This window comes from Brachycentrus maculatus, unplaced genomic scaffold, assembly GCF_059751285.1.
Source record: "Brachycentrus maculatus isolate JH-2025_06_01 unplaced genomic scaffold, ASM5975128v1 h1tg000056l, whole genome shotgun sequence".
Taxonomy (NCBI): Eukaryota; Metazoa; Arthropoda; class Insecta; order Trichoptera; family Brachycentridae; genus Brachycentrus; species Brachycentrus maculatus.
This window is the reverse complement of record NW_028280810.1, coordinates 574,211-600,186: the sequence shown is the minus strand read 5'-3', so window position 1 is coordinate 600,186 and position 25,976 is coordinate 574,211. Positions and strand designations below refer to the sequence as shown.

The 25,976-nt window shown below is 31.1% G+C and overlaps 1 protein-coding gene across 3 annotated transcripts in view; it reads left to right on the top strand.

The window, feature by feature from the left end:
• Window positions 1-25,976, top strand: part of retn (retained) — a 264,675-nt gene that overhangs the window by 137,197 nt on the left and 101,502 nt on the right. For all 3 annotated transcript variants that reach the window (XM_088278322.1, XM_088278321.1, XM_088278320.1), the window contains one exon: window positions 16,703-16,775. In XM_088278322.1, coding sequence (XP_088134448.1) covers window positions 16,703-16,775 — 73 coding nt within the window. The remainder of the gene's footprint in view (window positions 1-16,702; window positions 16,776-25,976) is intronic.

Sequence of the window (25,976 nt, the reverse complement as noted above, 5' to 3'; positions counted from 1 at the left end):
CTTCCTCTATATACTAACAGTACTTAAAAAAAATGGAAAAAGTAAAAAAAAGTAGTGTAATATAGTTTGAGAACCGTTGTATTTCAGCGACTTTATCTGAATTGAATACAAGAACGTCTTGTTCCACGCCACCTGAGTGCAGTGACACTGGGTGTGCAAACACTGCCTGCTGTCCACGTACCTAATGCGTATAATAAAACAAACGTCACACGCGTTTCGCGGAATGCTATAGAGTCTCAAATTACACGTCTCGGGATGCATTCTGGAGAGTCTCTCACTGTACGGCGCGCCGTTTAGACTCGCCATATTTATTGACCGTTCTGACGTCGATTGTCAAGACGAGAAGCGCTAGAAAGAGGCGTCTTTTTTAAATTATGCCCGCGACTTGAATGAAAATTCATTATCTCGGCCAACGCAAATTTTGCGTTTCGTAATTTATTGGATTTTCAATAAGTTAGTTTGCTTGTGCTTCGTTAACTTACGTTTGTTGTTTTTTTTTTACCCATGCAGATGTAATAACACTACACATATGATCGATGGCCGTCAGTTGACGACAACTTATGACTGACAATTTTAATAAAATTGGGTAAAATGACTAATTCGTATTCATTTCTCGATTTTTCGTGTTCTACTTATATTCTGACTATTTTTGTCGAATATTTTATATGACAATAAACTCATGAAACTTAGTGGTTTTATATTTTATTACTGAATTCGAATTGAATTTGTTGTAATAAGATTTATTGCGATTTTAGAGATATATGCACGTGGAAAAGGCGAAGAATGTTTGCAAAGACAGAGAGCGTGCTGCTCTATTATCTGTCTACCCCTGCGGAAAGCAGACGTGACGGTTATTTAGTTAGTTATAAAAAAGACGCTTCCTACTTACATAATTATTGCCTTTATGAATAATATGATAATTGCTACGTTACACTCAATTTGTTTAATAAGTATGATGTTTTTTTTAAATTTTCCTCGTAATTTCATAATTTTATTGTAGTTTTTTTTACAAAACAATTAACTGATACGTTTATTTTCAGTTCTTAGATTAATAATTTTTTCTGTATTGTAATTTTTATCACAAAAATAAATAAATTCACAAGAATCATACATTGTATTTTGGTTCATATGAATAACAATGTGTCATAATGTTTTATCATCAATAGTTATATCAATAGTTTTATGGTAATATTGCATCATCCACGATTTCATCGCACATTTCAATCATTAGAAGTTGATCTCTCCAACCTCTCTCTCACAATGCACACATGTGCTCCGCCAGTGAATTCATGTACCTACACATAAATTAGATTATATCGGTGATTTTTCAGATCGCTCAATCGTGACATGCAATTGAATCCATATTGTGAATCGCGTTTTGTGATGCTAATTGTTAACCTTTGCCGTTGATCCTAATTTCAATATGAGAACGGTATTATAATAATCACAAAAGATACAGCATGCGGTTCGACGACTCATCCAAGAAGGAAAAGGAAGTATTGCCTGTAAAAAGTTTTTCTAAAAATGAAATGATAATATCAAAATTAAATAATATATTTGTACTATTCTATCGTGTCATACTAACGATTAGGGTCTTGAGAAGCGAAATAATTTTAATTAGCTTCCGGATTCAAAGTACTTTTATTAAACATTCAACCCTTATTATAAATATTCAAGTGCAATAATTATATGTAGTCTGCTTTTATATGTTAGAAATACTAATGATTTAATTTGTATTTGCAATTAACATTCCGAATTTACTCGTATTTTAATTACTGATAAAAAAATAAACGAACTAGCTTACTATCATGCCGCTCCCTCGTAGTGGTAGGCAAAGATACGCCACACTGATCCGTATTTGCAAACTATCTTCGCCTCTTCTACATTTGTGCATCTCCTCATACATACCCGCCGATTATTTCGACTGTTGACCTGCCTTCATGATATAGAAAATTTTAACGCACATTTTCACATTCAAACGAGAAGTTTACATCGTTCTTTTAAAGCGTAAAACTTCATCAATTTCTCGACTGATGGCTTAATAATCAGACGTACTTAACAAATTTGTCGAAAACCTTACCGGTATGTGGAAGAATCTAAGACCATCGCCGGTTTCAAGAATTAATGCAATATGGATGTTCAATAATGGGCAGAATGATGTATAAAGTGATCGCTTAAGCCAGCAAATGCCAGGTCGTAAGCCCTGGGATGCTTAGACTACCATCTTCTTTCATAAAAAGTATGATATATGTCGGGTTGTGGTTCCGTGGTTAGTGTCGCGGACTCTTGTGTCAGAGTTTCTCGGTTCGAACCCACTCTACCACAATTTGATACCTATTTCTAATAACGAGTCGCTTAGGCTCACAGGAATGGTATGAGGTTGAAGTATTTTTGTAAATACTAAAAACACTAATATTTCTATTTTAAAATAAAAAAAAAATGTTTCACATCAAGTTGAGACACCTTCGAAACGATTGTTTGTTCATTAAAATTTTCCCTTTTCATTCAAACATCAGTTTTTATTATATTAATACTACGCACTAAGGTATTCTATTGAATAATAATATAATAAAAAAAAATTATGTGCGAATGGACCATTATCCTGCGCTGTTCGATTTCAAAGTATCCTTGCACAATCCCATTGCTAATGTGATTCGTACACGGTGCGGCTTGTGTTTATTATTAAGTCATAACATGTCCCCTTTCTATTATTGTCGGCTCCGCACTGTGTAGTGTTATAGTCTTAATTTGCTGTTATAAATAGAATCCCGGCTCGCTTCCCCTACATCTCGCGCCCCAGCCCTAACCCAATACCGGTGGAGTTGGGAAAAAAAACTGTTTACAAATATATCGAATATAACCGGAATGATTGAGAGCTGGTACATTGAATGCATTCCAGATACAAAGCTGTAATGAAATGAGGGTAGAAAAAATGTCTAGTTATTTTTGATATTTTATTTTCCTCTTGAATGTATGGAAGTGAAGCGTGGAATTATAATAGCAAGAGAAGGTTGCAAGTAGACTTCATGCAGTCGAAATGAGGCAAAACGATGTGTGATAAGATGTTCGAATGGTGATATAAGGAAATAATGCAGAGGTGAGATTAGCATTATCGATGAAATTAAGGGGGAATTTGCAGAATTTAATTTCAGAAGTGAACGACCACGCAAAAAGTCGGTCGTGCTTACGCGCGCGATTAAAAAAAAATATATATATATATATATGTATATATATGTATATATATATATATATATATATATATATATATATATATATATATATATATATATATATATATATATATATATATATATATATATATATATATATGTATATATATATATATATATATATATATACATATATATACATATATATATATATATATATATATATATATATATATATATATATATATATATATATATATATTTATTTATATATATATATATATATATATATATATATATATATATATATATATATATATTTATATATATGTAGACACCTATACATATGTTGGATTTTTTTTTTCAGAAAATATAAAGTTTTTTTTGAAAATTTGTTATTACTTCTTACTTTTCAATAACTTTTTTCATTTAAGAAAAACTTTTTTTTTCAATACAAAAACTGTATTTTATGAAAAAAAAACAATTACGTCAAATGTAACCTTGGTTTAAAGAAAATTAAGTTGCGATCTAGCGTATGTTGGGCCTTAAGAAACCCGATCTGACCACTTAGAAGCATTTGAAATATATTTTGTATATTAAAAGTATTGTTAACTTTGTGGTATGGTAACATAACACTCTCCTTATCATTCATCGTTTGCTTAGTGTAATACCACTTTAATATTTAATAATTTGAAATACTTAATCACGCCAATTTTTCCTCGGTATACCTATGCTCCTATTTCCTGGTATAAGTATAAATTAATATTGATTTATTTACACTGGCCTCATAAGTATGTGTTGATATATTATGTGAAAGCTGTCAAAATAAAGCACGTTTATAAATTATAATTAAGAAAATTAATACCTTGTTTTAAATACTCTTCTGATTAAAACTGGAGAGAGAAAAAAACTTTGTTAATTGGGTCCGTAGCATGGAGGAGAACCGCCTTTGCGGGATGATACAATAAATAACGCATCTCAATTAAGTATTTTTATCATAGAATGTGACAATAGTAGTACAATGGAAACGTGCGCGCTATAGGATATAGTTCTATTATAAAGCGCCTCGCGCACGCTCTATCGCCTCTTGACTATAGGGCAAAGTTACCAACAAAAAAAACCGGTACAACCTACAAAAAAAAATTAAACAATGTTGGATTATCGTTAATACTGGCCCAGCTGTATACAATTTTCGTATCACACTTACTGATTTTGTAATCTAAAAATGTAAAAAAAAAAATAAACCGCTTAATTTTCTACGTACTCATTATTTAATTATTTTTGTAAAATTCAATTTTGTTTGGCGCAACGGTGATGTGGCTTTTAAAATGACTGTAGTGCCACTACTAATACCATCACGCCGTTTCTCCGCAGAGGTAGGAAGAGAGGATAGAACGCCGCACTCTTCTGTCCTAGCTTCCTTCTCATCCATACATCTAATATGCCCTCCGATTACGTAGACACCACCAGATTTTATGTTCTGATTGTGCCAAGTCTTTTTCGGCCGTCCTCGTCCTGTTCTCCCGCTCACATACACCAAATATATTTTCTTAGTCGTTCTCTCGCTATCCATTCGCACCACTTTTCCATAGCACTTAACAACTTTTCCATACCACTTAACACTTAATAACTTTTCTCAATCTTTTCAATTATCTTAAGTTTCTATTTCGCTTTCCCTGATATGTCTTAATCTATCCTATCTTGTTTTTGGAATTATTAAAATATCACGTATTAACATATACATAAATAAATGTAGAATTCAATCCAATAAACATTGTTTAATTTTGGATATATTACCCAACAATTCAGTATGGAATTCTACCAACTGTCTGCAGTTACAATAAATAAAAAATTGACTTATTTTTGAAATACTAAACCTATTTTTATATAACGAAATTTCAACTTTTACGTATACCCCCTCCCCACAATTAGTCCGTCATATCGAGGTTCCGCTGTATAATCAGAAGTGATCACAGTAGTGTGATCCCATTACAGATCTTTGTAAATGATTGATTCCGACCTCTGGCCCGCGTCGATAACGATTTGAATAAAAGTCCGTATAAATAATTTCTTCGCATTGTTCCTTTTGTTAGCGGATTCCATTGTACGGTGACAACAATAGCGCAGCGCAGCCACTTGCGGTTACCGGGTCGATTCCTTGTCCTACTACTTTATGTATTTATAACAGTTGTTGTGGCTCTACACCTCTTTTATTAGATGTTTTCTTATTGTTGTTAAATAAACACTGTTGTGTTTTGACTCGCTTCTGGTTGGACTGGGTTTTTTGATTGATTTGAAGGTAGATGACGCTTAGGCGAAGTAAATTTGCGTATGTTTGCATTCAGTGAACTGTGCTTTACTTATCAATTTTATCTTAGTTGGTCGTATTCCTCATTTAATAGTTTATTTTAATTTTATTTTTGGTTCGGGAATTGTACAGCTATACATTTAAAAAAGCATATAATAAAAAACTGATAATAATTTAAATTGATTATAATTAATTGATAATATTGATAATAATAAACATGTGTATGATGAAATAAATAAATATATATATATATACCATGTATATATATATATATATATATATATATATATATATATATATATATATATATATATATATATATATATATATATATATTATATATATATATATATATATATATATATATATATATATATATATATATATATATAAAAATGAGAACTGTATAATTGTTGGGTAATATATCCAAAATTGAATACGGTTGTTGGATTGAATTCTACTTTATTTACATATATGTTATGTGACGCGTTTCAACAATTCAATTTGGAATTCTACCAACTGTCTGCAGTTACAATAAATAAGAACTGTTTAGTTTTTTCTAAGTTTTAATTGTTATTTTACATAAAATGCAGCTCCACCAAGAAATGTCAGTAAAAAACATAAATGTAATACAAATAAATAAATAAATATGTGTTGAAATATGCAAAGGAAACATTGAAGTTATTATAATAACCGAAAGACACAATCCTTCATCCCCAAAACGTATCCACGAGGATTAATATCTCCAGTTCATTAGTTATGGTCAGATATTCGCACTGGGGAAGTTTCAACCCCTATTGTCTCCTTGTGAGAACATGCCAGTGGTCACCATCCCCCCGATTGTCTTGTGTCTCCTTCCACTTTGTGCCTTTTTCTTTGTTATTCTCCATCGATTGTTATTCTTCTGAGTAGTGCTGATGCTAATGGTCGCCACTCTAATGAGAATAGTCGCTTACTGACGTGGAAGATTTGCATATTCAACTGAAATTTCACATTTGTTTATATCAGGTTCATGAGAACATCCCGCAGGTGCGACAGATATTTAAATAAACACTGAAAAATATATAGTAGGCCCAATTCCTGTTTATTATTTCTATTTTAATATAAAAAGTCGTTAGTGAAAAATAACAATAAAAGCATGTATTTATTGATTCGGCAGTCAGTTTGCGGTAAAATCTATCCATTTTCAATTCAAGTTTTACTTAGTAAATACCAGTATTTCTTAAAATCTACTGAGCACTTGTTTCGATGCATTCCGCATCATTTTATTATTATACGGTGTTTGAAAATTATGCGGAATGCATATAAACAGGGGTTACAATAGATTTTAAGAAATAGTGGTATTTAAATAATGGTAAGCAAAGAGAATAGAATACTTCGCTACTCATTGTCTTTGTAAACATTCTCCACCTCTTCCACATGCATTTCATGCATCTCCTTATACAAACCCGCCGATTATTCTGACTCCTGACCTGTCCACGCCTAAGTATTTGAAGCACTCGATCAGGCCAGTAATATATTTTTTTAAATAATGTACATATTATTTGTTTTTAAATTCAGAAAAGTGTATATCAATATTTGAATTGATAAACAATTATTTCCACCTAGATCAAAGTTATTATATTAATCTAGTAACTATTATTTGGAACAAAATAATTTTACACCTAATCAACGCCATTTTACCTCGGGACATATTCTTAGTATAATAAAAATTATCATTTATATATGTATTATATATAATGCATTACTCTACTTTGATAAAGACGGAAAACGATTAAAAGTTACAGTTATAATTATTATTGGCATTGTTAAAACCCCGTTGAATTGTCGGCACGACTTAAAACTATTTATTAAAATCAATCAATATTTTCTAACCCTCGAAGAGCCGAACAATATTCATACGCCATTGAAATAACCCGTATAAGAAATGATAGCTAAATTGTCATATAGTATTACTATAACGTGTATTAATTTTTAATAAAAAAAATACCTTTATTAACGTCTTAACATAGGGCAGTTATTAGGATGAGGAAATATATATATATATTATCAGGGCTTACCACCCGTCAGAGGCTAGTGGATGTGTCACTGCACTATGCGCTTTGTAAATTCACCATTTTACCAATGATTGACAACAATTTACTATAGTTTCGGAAGTTAAAGTCAATAATATTTTTTTGTATAGAATATTTTTAGCGACACGTTTACATTTCTAGTACAAACTTTTGTCTTGTCTTTGGTTGAACAATGTAGGTGAATAATTTATTACAGCTACTACTAGTATTACGCCGTTTCCCCGCAGGGGTAGGCAGAGAGGCTGGAACGCCACACTCTTCTGTCCTGACATACACTCCTAGCTTCCTACTCATGTTTCCTTCTTCCTTCCTCGTTCTGTTCTCCCGCTCACATTCGCCAAATATACTTTCTTATTCGTTCTTTCGTTATCCATATGCTCCACATGTCTAGAGCACCTTAAAGAACTTATCTTAATTTATGTATTAATTTTAAATCAAACACAGATTTTTTGAGTCTTATCAAAAAATCTGTGTTTGATTTAAAATTAATACATAAATTAAAATGGAGTTCTACAAATTAAACGCCAAATCAATAAATAACTTATCTTAATCTTCACTTCAGAGATGTCTTTGCTTTTTGGGCATTATTGTAGTATTTCACACTTTCAGGTTTGGCTTATGAAAATATGTTTTTCAATTTTTATACTTATTTTTAGACAAGTTATAACTGGTCTAAAAATAAGTATAAAACATAATACATATTTGTGTGAGGTATTTTTTTTTAATTCTTTTATCCGTATAGTATTTTAGGGTTAGTTTGAATGTCTAACCTCGATTCTTTCCGAGTTTCTTACTTTTGTCGCTGTGTTATTACGGTTCGTACATTAAGTCTGCTCGATAAGCATTGATAACGTATGATAACACAAGTGCAACAACATGAGGGGGGTGCTTATGCAATAATAAATAATTAATAAAACTATTTCAAATCGCATTTTCTGATAAACTTTATGTGACAAACGCCTTTTCCGCTCAACTGTGTCAAATTAAAACGTGTATTTTATTATACTATTAAATATGTATTCTTAGATACATAAAGTTTAATACGAGTTTATATGGTATAGGCAATTTTTTTCCCTACCAACTGTGACGATTTAGCAATATTTTCGTGTTTTGTTTTGAAATTAAAAAAAAATCAAAGGAATGAAATTTTTTTATTTTATCAAAAGTTATACAGCATCGTGAAAAACAGTATGTGAGTTTTCATTTTTTGGCAAGAATATATAGAAATAATTGTGATTAATGTTCTAAAAAAATCCGTTTTACGTTTATCATTCATTTATAATTTATTATTAATTTAAAAAAAAATATTTGTGTTTTTATTATTTACACAAATATTTCAATTTCATACTACTGTATTTCTGTGAGCCTAAGCGGCTCATTATTAGAAATAGGTATCAACTTGTGGTAGAGTGGATTTGAACCGAGAAACTTTGACTTAATAGTCCGCGACACTTACCACGGGACCACAACCCGACACATTCGTTTCAGGTTTCATGTTCCAACACTTTTTAATCATGTATTTATTGATTTGGCGTTCAATTTGTAGAACTTCATAATTTATATTTCAAATATTGAAGTCAAACACTGATTGTTAGGGTCTGCTAAGTTGTGTATTTAATTTTTTTTTTTAAAACACACAATTAAAATTCTCGACAATTGTTTCGCCTTGTTAGGGCATTATCAAGCTACTGCCTTTTAATCATAAACGGGTGAACAAATTCAAAAACGTATGTATCTTAACATTGAATTTAATACTGCACGTCATCTCACATTTATGTATTCGTTTATTGGGATTCTTAATTGTAGTAAGTTCCTCAAAGTTAATTTCCTTTTCATGTATTTTTTATAAAATCGTAACATTATTTAACAAATACTTTATACTTAAAAAATGTGATTTTTTGACTACTGGTGGAAATTGCTGTTTTCGCCTTCAAAAAAGGTAACTTATTTTATCATAAAACTTGCCTCTTAACAGTCTTCATTCATTTGTGATGGTTCATAATTTTATTGATAAGAGTATCATAAATTATTATATTTATCAATATGAATTGAACGCGCGACATACTCGTATACCTGTATATTATGCTAGGTAGCGATTATATAACGCTTAAATAACTTTTACGTAGTTTACCGATAATATTTCCTTTAAAAGCAATAAAATAAACATGATTAAATTAGATAAATCGTTTTAAATGGCAAATGACGTGATGCGTCTTAAAACGTAAAAACAATTAAATTTAATATTCTATTCCTTGACTGTATATTATGGAAATAAATAATGTACTACTTTGGATAATATAACTTATATTTGAAGCACTAACTTTGTGATTTTCCATTTTACAATTAAAATGTAACTCTGTTTTAAAATCACTATAAATTTATAGTGATTTTAAAACAAAGTTACTTTTTGATGATACTTTTTATAAGTTAATAACAATATTATAGGTTTGATATATTCTACGTTGACTTGTTGACTTACTGATTATGCACAGCAATTTGATTTCTTAAATATATGTAGATAGATAGATAGATAAAATTTTGAAGAAAAAAGACGATACATATGCAATATCCCTTAATAAGGATATAATGCAAGGCTGAGATGAGCATTATCGATAAAATTCAGAAAGACGTATTGAGATGGTTTGAATGGTAAATGAATGGTAAAACAAATTTATGAGCCGTATGTAGTTGGAAAAAGGAGCAGAGTAAGACCGAGGAAAACTTGCAGGCATGATCGGATAAGTCAAACACTTACAAGCGGCCGGGTCAGGAGTCGAAATAATCGGCGGGTGTGTATAAGGAGATGTGTATAGGTGAAGAATTATTGCAAAGATAGAGTGGTATGGCGTTATATTCTATCTGCCTAACCCTGCGGAAGCGGCGTGGTGGTCAGTTAGTAGGTATATCTGCATGTAATTCCAATGACCCTTTTAACGATATTTTTCACCCTGGTTCCAATTGAGTCACATTTGTAAGACTGCACTTCAATTAACGTGGACAGGAAACATAAAACAATATGAATATTTATCATAATTGACTGAATTAAAAGAAAAGAAAACACCTGAGTTTGATATCGTTCGTGGAAGCGCTTCATGCGGGTAGTTTTAGTGAGTGGATGTATGGTTTACATGTGACATTTTTTATTTCGTGAATGTAAAAAACAAGATATCATTTCAAAAAAATATAAATAATTTTATCTAGTAATGTTCATTACTTGTCCATCCTCCGTGGTGTAATGGTTAGCTTGTTTAGGTGCCGTGCTGGATCCCGGGTTCGATTCACAGGGGGGGTGAAAATTAATATTACTTATTTAACACTAATATTTATTGAATATTACCCTGGACTGGTAACTGAAGCGCAGGAGTGATCACCTTGCCTTCATCTATTAACGATCAAGATAACACTGCGTCAATACGATGCAGTGCCCTATGCACCATTGGGTGCGGATAAGGGTTAGAATATACTTTTTTTTTACAATAAGGTTATTAATATTAGTGTATAGCCACTTACCGAGATTTTTATGTGTACCGGTTTCGAGAGGACAATCACTACCACAGCTTGCAGCGTTTATTTTGTTATAACTACTAGTTTCGGAAGCTATGCTTCCATCTTCAGGTATATATAAACTGGTAAATATAAACTGATATGTTTTTATCTATTTTCAACCACGAAAATATTTATTTTATTTTTAACTCTTTTCTACTACGAAATAATTTATTTTAATTAAAAATATTTTTAACCACTAAATAATATATTTTATTTTCAACTATTTTCAACCATAAAATAATTTATTTTATTTCATTGGTGTAACGGTGCCTTAACAATAATTTACATGAAGAAAGATGATATTTTATAGCATTTACGAATGTAATGTTATATTTGTAAGTTCCAAGTAATATAGAATACAATGAATTGCAATTAAGTTTACGTGCGTTTAATGATAAATGGTTTATTGATTAAAAATACATCCGTGTATATGTAGAAAGTTATTGCGGTAAAGTGACGGGTAAATTTTGTAACGAATGTATCCTGATAATAAATAATTTACTTTATTAAAAATGTTAAGGAATATACATGACATTTCGTATATTTTGCACAATGCTCAGTTAAAAATTAACATGCTACTTGCGAACATTTAGTTTTTGATAGTTTAACGCTGAGATTATAAGAAATTTTACGCGGTTTTTGCAAGAGCGTCTTGTTTAAAATTAATAGGGTTTTTGAATTTGGGATACTTAAAATTATTGAACAAACCCCTATCAGCTAAACTGGCAGTAAATGTGGAGTACTGGTTCCAACCTCAATGTATGGAAGTGATGTATGGAGTTGGAAAAATAAGAATGAAATAAACTGAATGCACTCGAAATGCGTTATCTCAGACTAATGTGCGGCGAAACGTTGTATGATAGATGCTCGTGATATAATAATACAATGCAAGGCTGAGATAAGCATTGTTGATAAAATTAAGAAAAATCTGTTGTGATGATTTGGGCATGTGTGCATTTGCATCGAATGAGTGACAATGAATAGTAAAACAAATATATGAGGCGAATGTGATTGGTAATAGAAGCAGAGGAAGACCAAGGAAAATTTGGCATGCTCAAGTATTTCAAATATTTTAAAGCGGTCAGATAAGAATTCAGAATAATCGGTAACTATATATGAAGAGATGCATGAATGTGGAAGAGGCGAAGATTTTTTTTTTTTGCAAAAACAGATTGGTGTGGCTTTTATTCTCTCTGCCTATCCTTGCGAGGAAGTGGCGTGATGGTTAATTATTTAGTTAGTTTTATTTGCCAAATTAAAAATTCAAATGATTGTCATTTATTTTCAATTAATAAATTAGTTACAAAGTCGGGTGTGATTTTTATTTTTATGTATACATATGTGTAGAATTTTTGGCTTGTTTTTTATTATATTTGAGTTACTCCGATTAATATCAGGTTTTTAATTACAGCCGAGAGTGATTGTTCCTCGCAATGGGTTAATAATAAAAGTCTAGGTCATTATTTCACCATACTGAGAGATTGACGTCAATTTATCACGTTTCGTTTCTCTTTGTTGTTCTTTTTAACTTGAGTTTTTAAATCATATCCATGAACTGGCAAGTCTGTTTAAGAAGCAAGTCAGTTCTCTAATGTTCAAGTTCGGCAATCCTGTCAGCAAATGCAAAATTTGCAGAAAAAAAAATTAATGATACCAAGTATTTAAGGGCCGAAGACCTGGACTGCCAATTATTAAAAGTCGTTATCTAGTGTTTATTCACATAAATAAAACAATTGACTTTTAACACTCTCCTTATCATACATCGTTTGCTTTGTGTAACACCACTTTTAAATTAATAATAAGGAGAATATATTTTTTTGACATCTCATCAAAGATGAAGAAGAATATGGAAGTCTGGGCATTTACGGGGCTGACGATCGTCATAGGCTGGTTTAAGTGATCACTTTACACACGTGTAACATTCACCAATTCTATCCATTATTGACAACCACACTACTCAAATTCTTGGAAGTTCTATATAATAATATATGAACCGATTTCGAAACACTGTTCTTGAATCACTAGAACTTCACTGTAGAGACATCTGTTGGCAAGATGAAAGAAGCTTGTCAAAAAATAATATGAAAAATAACTCCAATAATTGGAGTTATTTTTCATTTATTTAATTATCCAGATTTGATAAGTATTTGGACACACTCAAAATGTATTTAATAAGGAGAGTGTTATATTATATACCACAATGTCATCTATACCATCAATGCTTTTAATATACAAAATACACCTTACTATTATACTTTCATCATATTAAAAAAAATGTCTTTCAACAGTTGTAAGTTAATCACTAAATAAATTTAAAAATTACGAAATAAATATACACTTCTTGAACCAAATTACTAAAATGTTTGTTTGTTCAAAATCTACTAATTCACCGATAGCTATTTTATTTTGGCACAACGTTGCATTCGAATAAGTTCATGTTTTTATGTATATACATGCTTGTGACAGATAAAAACATGTTTTTTTATAACATATTTTTTTACTGCAATGGCTGCGCCATCTGTTGCACTTTACAACAACAAATGCGATGCCAAACATTGCTCATGGCGGATAGAGGCGGTTTCTTCTTTGTTCTTGACGAGTGGCATTTGTAAAAATGTAAAAATAACTCTAAACTGGCGAAATCAGGATTTGTGAACAAGTATTTGGACACATTCGAAACATTGTGAAGGGAATTTTTTCTTCGTCGAAACAGTTATTTTTCATATGACGATACCTAAACTCCGCATCAATGGAGTGCCCTCTTAAAGAAATGAGCGCACTCGCACGTCTGAGGGAACGAATGATCGATTGGTAAAGTTTTGATCCGACAAATTATTGTAATAAATCCGTTGAATGCGGCCGCTTGTATTAAAATTGGACATCCTTCGATCGAATGTCGACAATTATAAAGCGCTCCCCATTTACATATAATATATTTTTTGCTTCGTTATATTCAACGATGGATTTAACATGTTGAGTTCTTATTCAGATGTAATCATTAACGGTAAGTACCTTCAGGCCTCGTATTATTATCATTAATAAATAATTTAAAAAATATATTATTTTTGACATCTCATCAAGGATGAAGAAGAATATGGAATTCTAGGCATATACGGGGCTGACGACCGTTAAAGGCTAGTTTAAGTGATCACTTTACAAAACGTGTAACATTCAGCAATTCTATGAATAGTACATTTAACGTAAATATTAAGTACACAATTGAAGTGATATTTTATTAGATACTTTATAAATATATTATCATACTCATTCCGACACCATTGCGTTCAGGTAACTTTTCACAAAATTGTAACTATGGATATTTTTAAACTGTATATTTATTACGGCACAAAGGGTCTATTACGGTACAGATAAATCACAAAAAAGGTTTTGTGCAATTTTGAATAACTTTCAAATATATCGCTCACTCCTTTCAAGAACGTCATAAATCAAAAATCGTAAATTTTCAGCTGTGCATGTTTTCGGAATACCCAGAAAATGTACTATTTCCCAGCAAAATACGCATACTTTAAACTTAATATTTACCCGCTATAGGGCAGAAAGTGTTGTTTTTGCATTTTGAAGAAAAGGTATTGTTTAATTATTTTTTTAAAATATCGTTCAAATGGAGAAAAAACCTTTAGGTTGTACCTAAAAAGATCTGTTGCACAGTAAAATTTCAGTAAGTTGCTTGACATTTATTTTTAATACATTGTATTATATTTTTAAACTTTAAAAACGTTCTCCTGAAAAATCAATTTTTTTGATTTATGACGTTCTTGAAAGAAGTGAGCGATATAAAAAAAGCTGAAATATGTATGTTTATATAATAAAATGATGATGCATACATATCAGGTTATAATTACATATGTATTTCCAGTTATTGATTCGGCAGTCAGTTTGTGGTAATAAAATAATGATACGGTATTTGAAAATAACGAGGAATGCATAAAAAAAAGTGATAGCTGATTTCAATAAATATTTGTTTTTACCAAGTAAAATTAAAGTAAAAGTATAATAATGTATTATATTATTATATTTTATAACAATTTTATTGCTCCATGTAAGATAAAGATATTGTTTGCCCGCATTTGCTTGTGTTTGCATGTCAGGTATAAAAATAATTAAGCTTGATTTAACCCCGAAACGTGGGATCAAAACCGACGATACCTTTTTTGCTCGTGAGTAATTATCAGAAATGGTTATGCAAAACAGACAATCATCGTATAAACATAAACTACAAATACGGTCGTTATACGAACGCATTATGTGGATAAACCTTTATCGGTTTTTACTAACGATCCGCGGCCCAACTCATCAATCTGTACGTACACTTGGTGACCGATAGGGTTGAATCCCGGGATAAATCCCGGGACTTAAGTAACCTTGTAGGATTAAATATTTTGAAGAAGTAATTTTGTTGATTGGAATAAATTTTGATTTTTTAATAAAAACATTCTTTGTTTCAATTATATTTTTTTTTAATAAACGATTTTTGGTATTAGTTGTTTCTAAATTAGTTTCAAAATTTGTATATATTTAAAAATTAACACGGGAATCTACTACTTTATTTCACACGTTTATTTTGAGAATTTTTTTTTAACAACGCGAGTGAAGAAAAGATGTGATGTGTTTGACAATAAAAGCGCTGAAAGACCGAGAAAAACATGTATTTGAACGCTTGAAAGTGGTCAGGTCGGGTGTCGGAATAATCGGCGTGTATGTATGAGGAGATACATGAATGTGGATGATGCGAAGATTGTGTGCAAATACAGATTAGTGTAGAATTCTGTCTCTCTGCCTACCCCTGCGGGAAAGCAGCGTGGTTTAGTTAGTTGATTTTGTTTGCCATATTCAAAAATTCACTTGTGAAAAAAATACTTTTCACGGATTACCATTAAGAAACAAATCCCGGGATTAAATTTCGAAAATTCCCCCGGGATTTCCGCAGCCCTACCCTGAAACCTAATGTCCAAGTGCTCATTATCTCTTCAGTACAACAGTCCACCACTCGAGACGAAAGGATCCGATCATTTGTAGGAACTCTGTCCTGACTCCCGTACGATGGGACTCCCACCTTTTACGTTCGCCGTCCCGGGATCGTTTTAGAAATCTGACATGTTGGTCCGGGCGAACGCCACTCAGATTGATTAATTAAGCCGGGGTTGATGGGTTAAACAACACCTCTTAGCGCTCGCAGTTCTCATTGCATTGTTCTTAATGAAATGTGCTCAACGGGACTGAGGCTTAAGGACTGCGGACTATGGGCACTGCCCTCGGCTACCCTTTAAACGCCAATTCCCATATTGTTTAAAATTACATGGCACAATTTCCAAAATAATTTTAACCAAAAATAAATACACGACCATCTGATATGTGACTCGTTTTTATTTTAAAACAATTAAGTGGTTGTTGCTAGGTAAAAATAATGTTATAGGAATTCAAGTTTAAGGGGTTTCTTATAATATACGAAAAATATGTAAAATAAGACGTAAAATATTGTATATGTCCATAAAAAATCTCGTATTAAATACTTGCATTACTAAAACCATAAGGCAATATAATTAAACTGGAAAATTAATTTTTCTTTTGTCTTTGTTTTACAGTTGTACGAGATAAATGATGACCCCAAGAGGAAGGAGTTTTTAGATGATCTGTTTTCTTTTATGCAGAAGAGAGGTAAGTCTTTTTCAATTTAGTATTTATTAATTTATCTAAATAAGGGAGCATACGTTTCGAAGTTTAGCATTATATAATAACAGCAACTTTTTTACAATTTTATAATAAAAATCAATTTTAAACCAATCAGGTAATATAGTTGTTAGCAAAACGAGATAATCTACAACTTCACCGACGTGTAATAAATATCATTTTGTGCATTGCATAAAATTAAAGCATGTAATTTTCTGATCGTCTTTAAGCAAATTTTGTTTGAGAAAAAAATATTTTTTCGGAATTCGCTAAACATTTAATAGATAATGAATTTAACCAGAATAACGTAGAAATCCTAAAAATAATTAATAAGTAAAGCCATAAACTGCAACATTTTGAAACAATAGAAATTCATAAAAATATTAATAATAAACCCATAATTAACAATATGACAATGACTAAAGCCTCCCCCTATTGTCTATGTTCCCACTGATAAGAAATAAAAATAAAAATTAAATTAATAAATAAAAATAAGAAACATCTACTACCCCCTCTTCAACCTTCAACGTCCCAAGGACCCAACTCTAAAATTTAGAATTAGCTTCACATACGGTGTTTGAAAATGATGCGGAACGCATCGAAACACGTTTCACAGTAGATTTTAAGAAATAGTGGTATTTACTAAGTAAAAAAATAATTAAAAATGGATAGATTTTACCACAAAGTGACTGCCGAATCAATTAATCAAATTTTGTTAGTCTACGTCTTCATCGTGAGGTGCGTTTTGCAGTGATAGCGACGATGTGTTACATTTCCTGGGGTTCGGTTCCAAACTCGGCCGAAAAGGGTGAATAGAATGAGTTAACAAGAATTACAACAATGACAATCCCGCTATCCCAAATGATATGAAAATTTTATTCACGCGACACTGGCGGAGACCAAGATGCGAAGGGACAATCCCGGGAATAATTAATTCCGCGAAGTATTTAACATTTTTAGTATTATAGCATTATGAAAATATTATATAGTCTGTGCCCACAAAGGATGCAGGCTATAATGACGAGATTTACATAATTTCCCCTGCGTTTCGAATGCATGCACGCATTTATTACGTCCGGAATGCCCAACTATTTTTCTCACGAATTTTGTTAGATCTTTTAAACTAGGTTAGGTCATCATTTTTGATATTGCGTATAATTATTTCTAATTTAAGTTTTACTTAGTAAATACCATTACTTCGTAAAATCGATTGTGACTCGTGTTTTGGTGCATTCCGCATCATTTTCAAACCCCGTATGTGAACCTTATTCTAAATTTTCTAAATTTTACCCGTAGTCCTTGGGACGTTGAAGGTTGAAGAGGAGGTAGTAGCTGTTTCTTATTTTTATTTATTTATTAAATTCTTATTTTTTATTTTTATTGTTTATTTCTTATCAGTGGGAACATAGACAATAGGGGGGATGCTTTAGTCATTGTCATATTGTTAATTGTGAATTTATTATTATTTATATTTTTATAAGTTTTTATGTTTAAAAAAGGTGCTGAATGGATTAAAATATGTGTCACAATAGATTTGAAGAAATAATGGTATTTATTAAGTAAAACTAAAATAAAAAATGGATAGATTTTACCACAAATTAATGAAATTATTACTTATTTATTTTTTACAAAAATGTTAATAAAATTAGTATATAACCACTCACCGAGATTTTTACGTCTACCGGTTTCGAGACGTACCCGTCTCTTCGTCAGGACAATCACTAACACAGCATGCAAACAAATGTGTTAGTGATTGTCCTGACGAAGAGACGGGTACGTCTCGAAACGGTAGACGTAAAAATCTCGGTGAGTGGTTATATACTAATTTTATTAACATTTTTGTAAAAAAATAAATAAGTAAAAATGACTAACCACAAAGTAAATGCTTTAAATATTAATAATATTGAGAATAATGAAATTATATTTATTTCCTCGAGAGACCTCGTATGACGCGAGCTAGTTTGGAAATGGAAATGGAAATGAAGAAGTTTTAGGTACAGGTACTCGTACAAGCTTGTGTGAGTTGGACTAGGTACAATTCCCCTGAGAAATTGCACCTACTGTTTCAAAAGCCATTATTGACGTTTAATTAAAGTCGCTATTGTTGTATTAAGTGTGATTATTACGTACACCACACCATTTTTCTTTATTTCCTAATTAACTTTCTGATATTTTAAAATTATTATTTGTATATATTCGCACCATTCCGAATGCGTGTGAAAAGTGTGAGGTTCAAAGCAGAGGTCGCTCGTAATCTATAATCTATAAGGTTATCGAAGTGAAATCGAACTCCGTCCATCATTTTAATACCGCTGCCCGTCCGCAATATGTTCCCAATTTTTCATTACATCAACGAGATGTTCTATCAATATAAATATATCAGACCCGATGAAGAAAACATGATTGATTGTGGCGTTTTTTCTACATTTCATCTAATAGTCGTATCTCACCCACGCTTTGTTGCGACTCGTTAGTCAGGCAATGAATAATAATAAAGCTCGCATCGTGATATCAAACATTTTTTGTTTCTTTCTCCGCCTTTCCTTCTCTCTCTCGGAAACACGTATAAAACCACGTCTCTCTCTCTCTCTCTCTCTTTAAGATATATATATATATATATATATATATATATATATATATATATATATATATATATATATATATATATATATAATTAACGCAATCTTGATTGATCTGTGGAACTTGTAAAAACTTGATCGACATTTACTAATGTGTTTTAATTAAGGTTTTAGCTTTCATACGTCCCGCGCGGACTGGGGATCTTATTCCGATTATTCCTAACCGACACCTACGGCACTTACCCTCCAGTGTGCACGACTCTACAAGAAAACTTACATTCCGGTAATATTCAATTTATATGCGACGCTCGATCCTTATATCTGCAAATCGAATTAAATATTATAAACCCTAATTGTTTGGATTTATCATTCGAGGATCGAATCATACGTGAATATTATTTATACTGTGCGTTAATAGTATTTGCAATTCTTTGCCCCGGAGCGGTTCTGGAAATCGACTTATTTGTATGTATGTAGGCATGGTAATAAAATTGATTAAAGATTTAAACAGCTTCGCTGAAATAATATAATAATGTTATTCGTCCGTAAATCGAATCGCAACAATCACTCATTAAGATTTATATATAAAACCATTACTGTTCAAAAAATATCGCGGTATTAAAATATTTATTAGCATTAAAAATTGAGTATACATGGTGTATTACTACAGTCGCCTTCACAATGCATTGATTTAAAAAAAATAATCGGCGCGCCAGTTTAAATCATTCGATTAAAATTAAATGGCTATTTTCCAAAATGTAATCACTCGCATTAATGCTTGTCAATTTTTAGTTCTCCATCCCATCGTTTCACTATTCGGAATCAGTCTGATTTCCCTTTAATTAATATGAGAACATTATTCAATTCGTATGCGCCGATATGATCGGTGTAATGATCTCCATATTATTATTGTACTTTGTACGGCTATTGTGATTGGTTGTCTACAACTGATTTAACTTGTCGATTAACTATCCATTTATCTGGGACTCTAAACGCGCGGACCGCGTTATTCTCTTTGGTTTTTATTTATTGATTTGGCATTTAATTTGCAGAACTACATTTTAGTTTATATAATTTATATTTGAAGCACTAACTTTGAGTTTTCCATTTTATAATTTAAATGTAACTTTATTTTTAAATCACTATAAATGTTTTATTATAACTTAATTATAATGTCTACCAGTTTCAAAGCTAACCGCTTCTTTATCAAGACTGATTAATACTGTTATATAATAGTATTAATCAGTCTTGATAAAGAAGCGGTTAGCTTCGAAACCGGTAGACATTATAATTAAGTTATAATAAAGTATTTATAATGATTTTAAAACAATGTTACATTTCAATTATATATTTTAGTTTATGTATTAATTTTTTAATCCAACACAAATTTTTTGAGTCTACTAAGTTGTATTTAATCGTTAAAAAACACATAAAAATTAATACTGTGACAATTGTTTCAGTCAATGCAACAGCATGCAAATAGCATGCACTACCATAATATTATGAACACGATTGTAACTGCGTATTATCTTGATCACATGCGATTAAATATTGAGAATATAGTTACAATATTTTGTGTGTATACAAACTTGTTCACAAATCTAGAATTGTAAAGTGATCAATTAAACAAGCTTTTTACGGTCGCAAGCCCCGTTAATGTCCTGACTCCCAGATTTTTCTTCATTTTTGTTAAAATGAAAAAAAAGAATAAGAATACAGATAATTTTTATTCTGTTTCTTTGTTACCCCTGTCTAGATGTATCATGCTTCGGGATATGAGACGAGGGTAGGGCGCGCGGGGAACGCGAGGGGGGGAGGGTTATGGAAAGGCGTGTGTTTAATTTCTTCGTAATTAATTACTCTCATTCATCAGGCCTCGTCATCATTAACAGTGGATGCAGAACGAACAAATTGGATTGTCAATCAGGTAAATAAATAGGTGATGGTCTATCCGGGCATATCCGAGCACTTCAAAACTGGGATCGGAGATGAAAACTATTGTAGGCATTATATTTTATATATACATCGTCTACCAAGAAACTATGTTGGTTTGTTGGTTTATTGTGCCTACATGAAAAACGTGTTTTAGCGAAAATGCCGTGACAGGCGACGTGGCGTAATTGGGAGGACGCTCGACTGCGAAACTAACGTCACGGGTTCAGTCCATGAAATATTATTTGCAACGTATATTATTTGTTTTAGGGTAAATATTGCAAGGTACGTGCGTAATGATTCATATTTGTTACAATGAACAAGACATGTACAATGAATATATCGCTCACTCCTTTCAACAACGTCAAATATAAAAAAAACATGATTTTTCAGGAGATCATTTTTAAAGTTTAAAAATATACAAAAAAAATACTATTATATCTTTTATTATATAACATTAAACCACGAGTGTAAGTCCCTCTCCAAGCACAAGAGCACAGTCTCTTTTATGGAGAGGCACAGCGAATCGAAATATAAAAGTTATCCATATGTATAAATGATTCAAATGTATTATGTTACAAATAAAAATGTTAATATATTAAATGATTAAAAAAAAAAAAAAAAAATGTATTAAAAATAATTATCAAGCCGCTTATTGAACCCCTGCGTGGAATCGGAGTGATAGTTGGTTAGTTGTGTCAGTATGTAGGTGTGCTTAACTTACTTACGTTAAAATCAATTTTCCACATTTGGGGAATTCACTTCTATTTTTGGGTTGAGTCAATTTTTTTTATTATTATTTTATTAACATAAATTGTATGCATTTATTTAAATCACAATTGTAAATATTTTTTTTTCTTTTTGCAGAGACCCACTAAGTCATCTTGTGTGTCTTGTCGGTGGAGTTTTTTTTTAAATAAATTTTTTATTGTTTTCAACGTTTTTAACCTAATATACACACAAAAAAGAGAGAAAAATTAAGAATATAAACATTTTACAATTTTCATAAAATCAACTCGTGATCATTCACCCATTCATTTATTTTGCCTTTGTTCCATATTTTGCACGTGTTACCGTAGTTAGCTAATTTTAGACAATTTTGGTCATTTTTAGCATAGCGCTAATATTGTCCTCGTTATTTTTAGTGTCATCGCGACACGTTTTACAGACGAGACAGGTGTCCTTAACGTGCGGGACTGAATAATGCAATTTCATTGGGGTTTATTTTCGCAGTACATTGAAAGGTTGTTTATTTTCATTAAGCACGTATAATTTAAATTTTATGACAAACCATAATCATTTACATACAATGCCAAACCAAACGTGGGAGTTGATTGCTCATAATATTAGCTGAGCGTTTATTTCATTATCAAAACTGCACATTTTTAATTATATTTTTTTACTGACGGTAATAATAACTGTCGTCATAAAAAGAAAAAAAATAGGGATTATATTTTTTTCATTAATTAATTCAGCTGTCGCTTTACAGTAATACATATTTATTAATTTTTTATTTAAGTTTTACTTGTTAAATACCACTATTTCTTGAAATCTTTTGTTATACGTGTTTCGGTATTCAATTCATTCAATATTCAATTCAATGAAGCTGAATGCATCTAATCACGTGTCACAATAGATTTGAAGAAATAATTATATTTACCAAGTAATACTTAAATGAAAAATTAAATTTTAATAGGATTTACAACATTTTGAGTGTGTCCAAATACTTGTTCACAAAATCTGGATTATCTCCAATCACAGGAATTATTTTTAAATTATTTTTTGACATCTCATCAAAGATGAAGAAGAATATGGAAGTCTATGACGGTCGTCAGCCCCGTAAATGCCCAGACTTCCATATTCTTCTTCATCTTTGATGAGATGTCAAAAAATAATATTAATAGGATTTTATTGTAACACAGTAATTTGTACTATTGCTCAAGTTAAAATAAATTACACATTTTACTTAACTAACTAACTAACCATCGCGCCGCTTCTCTGCTAGGGTATTCGGAGAGAATAGAACGCCACACCATTTTGTCTTTGCCAACAGTATTCGTCTCATTCTTATTTATGCATCTCCTCATTCATACCCGTCGATCGTTTCAACTCCTGGCCCGCCCACTTTAAAGTATCGAAATACTTTAATGCAGTCGAAATACGATTTCTTAGACGAGGGAGACCGAGGAAATCTCGGTATGCTCTAACTATCTTAAGTTTATTTCAACTATAATTTTACGTACATTTTAAGCACACCGAAGAAAGAAAAATTCCCTTTTAACGTCAGTTAAAAATGTCATCATCCGCCCTCAATGAGATGTCAGAAATGGTAATCGCTTCATTGTTAAACGATCATATAAATGGTCGCATCATTGAGCATCAGTGACGTAATATTAATAATAATAATAGTAATAATATTAATAGTAATAAATTTGGATAATTTTTATAGTGCCATTTTCGTAAAACACTACCTCAATGGCGCTTCGTACGTAAAATATTTTCAGGAGTTTCTTCATCAAAAGCCCGATTTATTGTACCGAATTGGGGATGTTAAGGGGGAATTCTCAAAATTCAATTTCAGAACGCAGACGACCACGCAAAGGGTCGGTCGTGCCTTCGTGCGCGATTTAAAATATATATATATATATATATATATATATATATATATATATATATATATATATATATATATATATATATATATATATATATATATATATATATATATATATGTCCGCCTCTGTAGTGTAATGGTCAGCACGCTCGGCTACCGTTCTGGAGGTCCCGGGTTCGATTCCCAGGGGGGGTCAAATAAATAAGTGATTTTTTCACTGAAATATTTATTCAATACTACCCTGGACTGGTACCTGAAGCGGAAGGCTGATCACCTTTCCTTCATGTGTAAACGATCAAGATAAAACACTGTGTTTATATGAAGCAGTGCCCTATGCACCATAGGGGTGCGGATAAAGGTTTTATATATATATTATATTTATTTATGTATTGGAATTCGACTTTTTTTCTTAGAAAACACATAGAAAAAACATTTTTACTCCAAACCTTTTATAGCTCCGTTCTTTTCAAAACCATATAAATATAAATAAATATTCTGTATATTTGTTCTTTGAAATAAATATTTCGAGGAACAACTCAGTTTTTTCAATACGAAAACGATGTTTTAATAAAAAAATCAATTACGTCAAATGTCAAATGTTACCTTGGTTTAAAGAAAGTTAGGTGCTATTTAACGTATTTAGGGCCTTAAGCCCGATTTACCATCCCGAATTGGGGATGGTAAACTGTAAAGTCTGTACCATTTGACTCATCCGACATATTGGGATGAACCCGAATTCGAGGTTTGCGATGATCATTGTATCAATCATGGCTCTGCTCCCCGCATCATCCTCGCTCGTGACGTGTTGGTGATCAATCTTCCGCAGATCAACCCTTCCGAGAGGCTCGCGTCCGCCGATTGGCTTTGTCCGATTTTAATTAGTATCAAATATTTGTAATGGGATCCACACACCGTGTAAACGTTTTGTACTCAAATTTATGAACTTTGAGATCACCGCATAATGAGCTCGTGAGATTTAAATTCAAAATCTGTACTTATTTTACTGCACTGTAATACAAAATATGGGGTGATTTATCTTGATATAAATAATTTATTATTACATTAAAACCAATATTTTTAGCTTTTCCACTTTTTTATTTGACCAGCGACCGGGTTTCGTCGTTACCGACATCATCAGACTGGTGATTGACCAGTCTGATGATGTCGGTAACGACGAAACCCGGTCGCTGGTCAAATAAAAAAGTGGAAAAGTTAAAAATATTGGTTTTAATCTAATAATAAATTAAAAATGCAATTCCATCACGAAGTGTCAGTGGATAATATAAATCTATTGATATAAATAATAATTACTTTAGTGCTTTAACGGTGCCTTTGTTTATAATATTTGAAATTATAGATCGTGGACTATTTTTACTATTCTGTTTTTGGTAAATGGTTTAATTGTTATTTTGATTTCTATGTAACTGCGATAGCAAGGCGAAACAATTGTCATCAATTTTATTTTTGTGTTTTTATTCATAAAATACAATTTAGTAGACTTTTAAAATCTATATACTTGAATTACGGTGTTTGAAATATACGGTTTATAATATACGGTGTTTGAAAATGATGCGAAATGCATCAAAACACATGTGAAAAAGTGTCACAGTAGATTTTAAGAAGTAGTGGTATTTATTAAGTAAAGTTTTTACATAGTAAATACTTAAATAAATAAAACTAGAATTAATAAAAAAATACTATTTAAAAATTTAAAAAGCTGTTTTAGATTTTAATATTTAATTTATAAATTTGTATATAACACATTTAAATTTCGTTACATAATTTTTGTATTGATCAAAATGTTTCTATTATAATTGCACTGAGTTATGTCGAGAGGTCAACTATTTGAACCACAGGAGAGAGAAACAAAAATAATAATATTGCAATTCATAAAAAAACGATATTTTATTTATATTTTAATTAACAAAATATCAACGTATATTTTCGTGTTGTTAGCAAACGCTGAATTTAGTAGGAAAGTTTTTTTTCAAGTATACCTAATAGATATAATTTTCATTTCCGGATAAATGTTTTTAAATCTGATGATATATTTACGACTTTTTA